At 43.0% G+C, this 9,548-nt stretch overlaps 1 protein-coding gene across 1 annotated transcript; it reads right to left on the reverse strand.

Moving 5' to 3' along the window:
- Positions 1-1,626: 1,626 nt before the first annotated feature.
- LOC116445493 (disintegrin and metalloproteinase domain-containing protein 20-like) lies at positions 1,627-8,616 on the reverse strand. The gene has a single exon (XM_032112115.1). It carries the CDS (start codon positions 4,240-4,242, stop codon positions 1,813-1,815), a length of 2,430 nt encoding a protein of 809 aa, XP_031968006.1. The 5' UTR covers positions 4,243-8,616; the 3' UTR covers positions 1,627-1,812.
- Positions 8,617-9,548: the final 932 nt, after the last annotated feature.

Genomic DNA, 9,548 nt, shown 5'->3' on the forward strand with positions numbered 1-9,548 from the left:
CTTGTCTGTCACCTATTCCTTGTTTGCAACACCTGAATTGCAGTTGTTATTTCTCAGAGGATAGCCCTCCCACTCCCCCAAACTCTCTGAAGAAGGTCTCTGGTTATGAGGAATAAATCTGGGGTGTCAGTCAAGAGGCAGTTATCTTGCCTTTTGACATAAACACAGGATTAAGTTTTCATCATCTAATCAAAACCATCCATGTTTTATTATGGCAATAAGCACGGCCTGCTAAAGAAACACTGTGTTATCTCGTTTCTGCAGACAAGCATAGATGACTATGTAAGGACCCATTTGCTCTAGACAAAAAGCTGTGAAAAACTGTGAATCACATGCTTTGTATTTCACATCCCATCATAATGTAATCAGCCCTTTTTGAATACAGGACACAAAAAAAATTACACATAAAAATACAGGAAAATGCATATTCTAAAAATATAAATTATGTATTTGGGAGGCAGCAAGAGTTGACCATCATAATTCGTAGAGTCACCAACATCTTTTTTCCCAAATGTTCCCAAGTGTTAGGGTACTTATCCCGCCTTTACAGAATGTTTGATGTGTGTGTGTACTTTGCTTTTAAATACAAGTAATTCTTTTGTTAGCAGACAAATGCATTATAGCCCTTTACCCTGAAACACCTTTAAAAAAAAGTTTTTGCTGTGATCTGGACTAGAGACTCCTCTTCATGCTGATCTGATAGAAATGTCTAGTTACTGCTGTAATATTAAAACTTATTGAATGGTATTTCCATGTTCCTCATATTTTTCACAGGTTAGACATATTTTATGTTGTGTTTTAAAAATGAAAACTACAATGCTTCTGTGTGGCACTCCATAGTGCTGCAAGGACACATTCAGCCATAGCTGAAGAAAGAATCACATAGTAAACCAAGAGAAACCCCCTGAGATAGTCAGATAAAGCATCTATCAAATATTGCAGGAATTCTAGGCGGGGTAGACTTGCAGAATAGTCCCAAATACTTTAGAAATTCAGTTAGCTTGGGGAACCCCACAGACAGCTCCTCTTAGCAACAATAAAATACACAGCACTTCTCAGCAGCAGTCAGAAGTCAAGACACTGGAAAATTTCCAGAAAATAAAAACAATTTGTTCTTGTGAAATGACAGATTTGGTGTCATTACACTGCTGGCATATATATTATGGTTCAGAAATGTAATGCTTACTAGTATGATCTGGATAATCCTTCTCTACTCTCTCACAAGAGGAAGACCCTGTTCCCCTATGATCTGCCTCCTTCCTGAAGGGCTGCTCCCTGTAAACAGCTGGAAGCGCTTGTGAAACAGACACCTGCATCTCACTGCAATACCTGTTCCTTGCCTGTTTGGGTGTCACAGATGTGAATTAAATCACAGAAACACAAAATGTTTTGCTTGGAAGGAACCCAGTGGAAACTGCAAGTGCAATTTTTTCTTTTTGGTTGTTAATGAATGACAGAAGATATTCACAAACATCTCTCTCACTGAATTGAAGAAAATATTAGGTAAATAAGGAAATTGAAGCAAAGAATTTATCTACAACTGTTTTAAGAAGTTTGCATTTCTAAACTGTTGGTATGAAGCATAAACACAATACCTGCGGTTTACATCAATTTAAGAGCTCCGGGTACAAAGAAAAGCATGCCTTACTGCCTGCATTTATTAACTTAAAAGAAAATAAACAGAGAAAATAAACATTTACTCTGCATTTAATGATATCACATGAGATTAGAGCTGTTCAGAATCTGTTGAATTATTTTAATGAGTTATCAGATGGCTCTGCTAAAGGGAGATTTCCTCAAGACATTCCAAAGCTACTGCTTTTGATCTTTGGTGGACTTTGACTCATTGACAGGCAAATTTTCTTTAGGAACTTCTGTTTTTTTCAGTCTTTGAAACAACTGCAATGTTCTATGGAATTGGGCTTTTACCTTCATAAGCCATCCCTCTATTTCCTGTTTATAACGGATGGTAAGGGCTACTCCAAGGATACATAAAGAAAAAAATCCAAACAGTGTTAGTCTTACTTTTGCTCTCTGAGAAGTCTTCCTGGCTGGAGGAGGTCCACTGTCAATGCTACCTCCAAATCCTTGCAATTCACAATATGGAGGAGCCCAGCCATACTTGCAGTGACAGTTCTTACGATTGTTACACACTCCTCTGTTATGACACTTTGTCATGTTACAGTCGTAGTTCAGCACTAATACATTCATACACGTCCTGTTGATACAAAGCATATCACTACCACATGGTGTGCCATCTTCCACAGCTCCCACATCTGCTCTTGGCATCCCTATGTGATAGTCAAGACCCCAACAGTTTTTATCTCGAACAGGAGTTTGGATTAGCGTTACATGGTTCTGCAAGAAAGGTAATTTGGCTATGTTTTCACACTGAATCCTACCACATAAGATATTCTCAGTACTGCATTTTGTAAAATGGATATTGTCACGAATACCACAATTCCCAAACCGGTCACCCTGAGTATTCACTGCTTTGAAGCAATCTAAAGGAGCAACCCTGGCTTGTTTGCCAAAGAGATGCCGGCACTGTTTACTGTGGGAAGAACATTTTCCTTGATAGCAATAAATACCATTTTTGCAAGGGGTTCCATCTTGTAGGTATACATCCAATGGGCACTGAGGGGAAATCCCATTGCAATACTCTGGCAGGTCACAGGTGCCAGTACTTGCTCTGCAGAGTGTTCCTGCTGGAAGGACCTTACAGTACTTGCAGCATTTTCCAGACGCACAGACCGAACCTGCAGTAAATGTGCAGTTTGCGTGGCAACAAGGATCCTTTCTGCAGTTTGCTTCTGAACCACAGTCACACTGCTCTCCGCTTTCTACTATCTTATTCCCACAGTATTCACGTGTCTTCGGGTAGAAAGTGCCAGGTGCTGGTGGTTGACGAAGGCACTCAGCACCACTTACAAGCCGGTCAAAGTACTGTTTGTAACTGCAGTCACTGAACGAATCAGTTTCAGCATTGTTTTCATACATAATGCATGTCTTGCGTTTGCATTTACAATCCGGTTTATCGTGGCCCATCCCAAGATTATGGCCCAGCTCATGGACAAATGTGACAAAAATTGCGGACAACTTTTTCTCAGTGAAGGAAATAACAGCCGATGACCAGTGCCTATCACACACTGTCCCTATATATGCCAGTCCCAGGCTGCCTCCAAACCACTGAAATGCAAATAAGTGAGCAACATCGTGGTACATCCGATGGTACAGGTTTGACTTTCTCCAGCTGTTAAAGTCACTAAGTGCCTTGGGAATAGAGTTAGTAATGTTTATAAAGTTGCTTTCAGTCCAGATCTCCAGTCCTATAAGAAACAGCCGGACAGAAAGCTGTTTGTACATAATGTCCCCAACATTGATGATTTGCATGACGTGCTTCAAGACTTCAGATTTGCTCCTGCCTGACTTCACAAACCGCACGTTGTCCACGACCACTACTATCTTCACATACCTGATGTGTGTCCACCAGTCGTTCAGCCTTTCGTTCTCCTCCTCTGCCTTGGGAGCCTTGAACCACGGCAGCACAGCCTTTTGTTGCTGCAGCACCTCTGGCGTCAGTCCGCAGCTGGGTCCCTCGGGGCTGTTGGCCTCCTCCATGCGGTAGAGAAAGTGCCGAAAGGCCGGGTCATTGGGGACGGGCTCGATCTGGTAGGTATCATCCTCTACCCAGAGCACGCCCTGGAGGCCCCTGCCGCAGGTGCTGAGGGCCACCAGGGAGCCGGGGCTCCCCAGCACCTCGCCCTGGTAGAAGCAGTTGTCCCGCACGAAGGGGTGCTCCTCTCGGCGGGCCCCGTCCCGGCCGTAGGTGACCAGGGTGAAGGGGCGGGAGACCAGGCCCCTCCTGGGCTGCAGGCGCAGCACCCGCGGCCGCCCCGCCACGTTCAGCCAGTAGGAAAGGGCCGGGGCGTCGTCGCCGGCCCGGGGGCTCAGCTGCCGCGGCACCGTCACCCACGCGGCGCGCGGCTCCGCGGGCCGGATCCCCCGGGCCCCGGGGCACCCCGCCACGCCCAGCAGCAGCAGCAGGAGCCCCGGCAGTGCCCCCATCGCGGCCGCCGGCACCGGCCGCCCCCGCCCGAGCGGGGATAGAACCTGGAAGGGGCCAGCCCGGGCGGAACCGCCCCGAGGCTTCAACTGCCGCCGTGCGGGCCGGGCCGGGCTGGGGCCGGCGGGGGAGCGGCGCCCGTTCCCCGGGAAACGGCACCTGCGGCCGCAGCGCATCGCACACAGCCCACCCTGCTCTTTGAGCCGGGACAGGGGCTCTCGTGAGGAGGAGCGAGTAAATTAGCCTCCCCCAAACACGTTCCCAGCTTTTAATAACCTTCAGTTCAAATTAATAGGTACTTCTCCTTCTGAGCAGACATAGCGAGGACAGCCCCCAGTTCAGCTTCACACTCCTTGTCACAGATGTTTGTGTTGAGCAAAGGGTTCATTTGGGTAGACCACAAGTGGGAAATACTGTTTTAAAATCTCAAAAGGTTGGCTTTTGCTTTTTTTTTTTCTGTTTTTATTACAGGATCATTTGTGAGTGGACATCAGAAACAGGCTATTTCAGTCCAAGAGAGTATCTGGAAAGGCTTAGAGTCTGCAATGAAAAAGTACAGAAATATTCCCTGTGGTGACCTTAGCATGTACCTTACTATAGCTACTACACCCCCCAAGAAATAAGGTAGAACCAGGGGGGAATTCACTTCCACTACATTCTATAATACAGAGGCAAACTAATAGTACCGAGTATAAAAGCCCCAAGCATAAAAGCCCCAAGCCTATCTACACCACAGCTGCTATGTACCTACCACAGCGCACTTTAATTACAGCACTTAATGCAGCAGCCATTTTCCCACATCATGTCCTTTCTAAAGACTTGTGATTGCATAGCAATGGAAAGAGAACACTTACAGGTACATCTACCACTTGGCTGCCATCCCTGTTTTGGGGTACAGCTTCATCAAAACACAACCGTAAGACAGTGAGTGATCTGGATTGTGGTAAGACAGGATGTCCTGTGCAACACAGCTATACACGCTGTTTTTTTGGCACATGGCACTGGGATTCAGCATAGCCACAGCTGTTACCTTTTGGGAACTTTTCACAACTTTCTTTTCAGCACTACAAGCACATTTGGGATGAAGTCCAACCTGCTATGGCCCTCATCTTTCTCAGCTGCAGGAGGTGTACCCTTCTACCATCCCATCTGGATCTCGGGAATCCTGCCTTTTGGCACCAGCTTCTGTGTGCTGACCATCACCCTGGCACAGGCAGCAACACTTAACATTTCAAACTACCTGAGACAGGCACTGCCCCTCAGGAGGCTGGGCAGTGAAAGAAGCAGCTGGCAGAATGCTCAGAGCCTCCTTCTGCTGCCTCACGCCCCAGGGTCCTGAGTGGGCTGGTACCTTACGCTGGGCACATGGCAGGCCTAACTAACAGCTGTGGAGGTTACCAACAATTGTCCAAAGGTGCTTCAGATTCTGTGGTTTGGTACCATGCTCATTCCTTGCAAGCATGGCCAGCATTAGCAGCATACACCTTGTAATACACTACCTCAGATTAAAGGAGTGAATACAGGATGCCTGCTTCTATTAGGATCCATATAGGAGGATCTTTTTAGATATCCATCCTAACTCATAACCTGTTATAGCCTTAGATTAATTTTCTTATTAGTTTTAAAATTACAGAAACTGTTTCTTGTGAAGTCTTTTTTGTGCAGATAGTTGTTGAATGATTGTCCACTACTTTTCAATTATCAGCTTTGCATTTCAGTACTGTGAACTACATCAGATTATGTCTTTTGAAATAAATATAACCCAGACCACAATAATGGAAAAATCCTGTTATATAATCTGTATGCAGTCTGTAGTGCTATTTTTAAATGCATGTTTCTGCTGTATGATCACTCCTTAAGTTATACAAAAGACCCTACTAAATCACTCTGCCAATCTGCAAGAGTTGTCTTACCACCCCAACCACCCCCCGACCTGAAGTTGCCTACTACTTTCTTTCTCTTTTAATATAAACATAAAAAATACTCAGGTTCCACAGCTGAACTCATGACAGATTCTTGGGAGGAAGTGTCAATGCAAGCTTGTGACACTGTGTTCAGCACCTAAGCAAGTCCTTCAGCATCGAGCTTACATGAAAAGGGATCACACTGTTGTGTTCAGGTTACCAGTGCCTTGCATTTCTGTATTTTGACCAAGTTAAGATCAAAGGGGAAGGAGGGAAAGATTCCCATTATATGACAATGAACAGGTTGGAAGGAAAAATGACTGACCTTACAGTGGAGCAGGAAAAAATATCATAATCTGAAGCTACTTCAACTGGCTTTCTCATGAGTGTTTTTCAATTTTCTTTCAACCTTGTAGCTCCCTAGAATTTCAAATGAAGGTACAACTTCTTGTGGAATTGAATCTTACCAGCAAGAGATTTTTCTTACTTGCCTTCCCTTCAGTCTTTAGGAACAGGTCACGAAACACCAGCAGCCTTGTGGACCATAGGTTGAAATTTACTGGCAGAAAGAAATGAAGCTTTCAGACTGCTGAGAGATCAATAATACATCATAACTCATCCCACTGGGAAAATTGGAAAATTTCTCCCCACTACCCATCCACCTATGATCCACATTTTAGGCTACAGGACACATATGAGACCATTTGTTTGTTCTGTGCATGATTGCATGACCAAAGCAACACTTTATCAAAAGTTCACCCTCCTCTCCAAGAAAAAAAAAAAACCTATCTTGAACACTGAATGCCTAGTTACCATTTGGTTTGCTATTGAAAAATTATTGAAAACAACCCTGAAGAACTGTATCACATCAGCTTTTGTTCAAAAACCATCTGTTGGTCAGTGAAGCCAGTCTATTTGCATAACACATCTTCACCCTTTTTCTCACAGGGGACCTCCATCTCTCAAAGTGAAGCTGATCTATTCCCTTTGCCTTGTCCCTTCTCTTGCCTACACCCTTCTTGCTCCAAGAACAGCTTGCTCTGGCAAACAAAACATACTGACTGACCAGAAGGCATCTTTCTTTGCTAGGAAAAGGTTACCAAAATATGAATTATGGGGGCAGAGTGGCAAAGAGCAGTGTGTGAGAGCAACATACAGCCTGGTCAGACCTTACTTAGTGAAAAGATGACAAAGACAGTATTTCTGCTGCACCTAAGACACCATTAGCTTTACACAGTAAACTGAGGCAGCTAGAGTGCCCCTCTTCCTACAGTCTGGCTGGATTTTTGCATGCACATGTACATATACACACATGTACATACAAATATGCATAGCTGTTCATGGTTATACAAACATTTACATGTACATTCAGGTTCTGAGGAGAACTATTTGAGTTCCAGGTAGTTTTCAGCTACCCCATGATTTAGGCGAAGAAAAGCCCTTTTGAAGTCTGAATGGTTATTATCTAAGAGCAAAAAGTAGAGATAGTTCTCCTGTACAACCAAATCTCACCTTTATACAGAAGAAAGTGATGCAGAAGCAAAATTGAGAAGTGCTTGCTTCTTTCCCTTTCACCTACAAGCTTTACAAATACTGAATGTCCTTTGGAAGGACTTTGGACTTTGCAGTCAGGCTCTAAACCAAGAGAGAAAAGGTTTAGACTCTCATGCACTGAAAAACGTTACTGACTACAAGATATCTGCTTAACATCTTAACAGTAATATTTGACATAATGCCACTTCAGTAAGTTAATGTCATAGCTCACTTAACTAATAAAATTATTTTAGAATATCTGGTCAGCAAGTAAGAGGATCATAAGGTATTTCAGTTCCTCATATGGCAAACCTTCAGCACTGGACAGCTACTAAGAAATCAACACACAGGTAACATCCCTTACTGCTTTAAAATGTAACTCACTCAGGGAAAGATCATTCCCCTGGAAAAGGCTTATCACATTCAAATGCTTGTTTCATGAATGGAAGCCATTTTCCATCCTCTCAATAGCTTAGATGCTGGTGCTTTAACTCAGATGGGACCAGACCAGGAATCCATCCTCTTTAACACCCTTTGACACCAGCCAACACCAAGTATTTCTGCAGAAGGCAAAAAGGCTGCTCAGAGATGTAGAGGTGAAGAGTCTGCCCCTTCAAGTTCCACCCTTATCTCTGATCAGCTCAAATTCTGAGCATGGAGTATAATGGTTCAGTCTAAATGTAACTCCAGTTTCATTTACTTGTCCCTCTATTCTTGTACTACAAGACAGAACAAGTTCTCTCCTTTCCTACTTGTTCCACTATTCAGTTTTATAAAGACTCAATATCTGTCTTTCCAGCGCCATAATAGGAAAACTCTGACTCATTTTATTGCCCTTCTTCCGACCCTTCTACTTTAGGGAAACTCCTTTTCAGACATTGAGTTGTACAACACACTTTATTTCATGTGAAGTCCAGTGACTCAGAATATTTTGGTCATACTATGTTCTAGCATCCATTGTTGGCCACAGCTCTATGTGTCTTCAGCAATAAGCAAGCTACCTTTCTTCTGCTAGTAGTGTTAAATATTTCCTTGGTGCATGAGTAGATAATTTTTCTCCATTAAAAAAACAAAACTAAACAAACAAAACAAAAAAAACCCCAACCAAACAAAAAACCCTCACCCCCCCCAAAACAACAACGACAACCCACCAAAAAACCCACCCACAAGCAACGCCCAACACCCTAGATCTTCATTAAGTGCAGTCTGTCATCTTTCTTGCTTAAGTTTTTCCAAATTACATACAGGTTCTGAGGTCCTTTAATGGCCATTTCCAAGGACTTTATTCTGACCACCAACAGCAAGGACTGCTGAGGTTCCTCACCATTCATGTCTCATTTCTGGAAATCCTGGCTTTCCATCATGGGGGTGGATGAGGCAATGGCTTTGGTGCTTCCTCCACTATTTGCTTTCAGAGGCATTTCTTTAATACAAGAAAGAACCAACACCCTTTTTTTCTAAGTATATTCACACCACATTGTCTTGTTTTGAGCATCCCAGAATAACTGCTTTCTATATTTTCACTTGATTTAATAGTTCCCACTAGCTTATTATCTACTTTCATAAGAATTTTGAGAAACGGCTGTTCAAACCTGATCCAGGGATGAAATAAACCTAATACAGACTCAAGTGAATTTCAGATGTATCTGCATCAACTGAGAACAGCTATTGGTGTATCTACATCTTTTACCATTACAGCTTTGGATTACAGGATAAATATTACATGGAACTTTCTATCAGTCTGTAATAAACAGCTCTGACTGGAGAGCTAAATTACTGAAAAAGTGTCTTGTAACCTGAGAATAAATTTGACTATCTAAGCAAACTTTAGTCTTTCTTACTATCTACATTTTGGTTGCTATGTACAAACCTTTTTCTTGCTTACTACAGTTTACTGTACGAACACGATTAACAGTTGTGGAAAGAAAACAAGCTGTTTCAAGGTTCACTCCGCTACTTCAATGAAAAAACACAACCAAAGTAACAGTAATTTCTTTTCAATAGATGATTTCTAATTTTTCTGAGAAAAAAAAAAAGATTTATGT

Source organism: Corvus moneduloides, chromosome 6 (genome assembly GCF_009650955.1).
Source record: "Corvus moneduloides isolate bCorMon1 chromosome 6, bCorMon1.pri, whole genome shotgun sequence".
Lineage (NCBI taxonomy): Eukaryota > Metazoa > Chordata > Aves > Passeriformes > Corvidae > Corvus > Corvus moneduloides.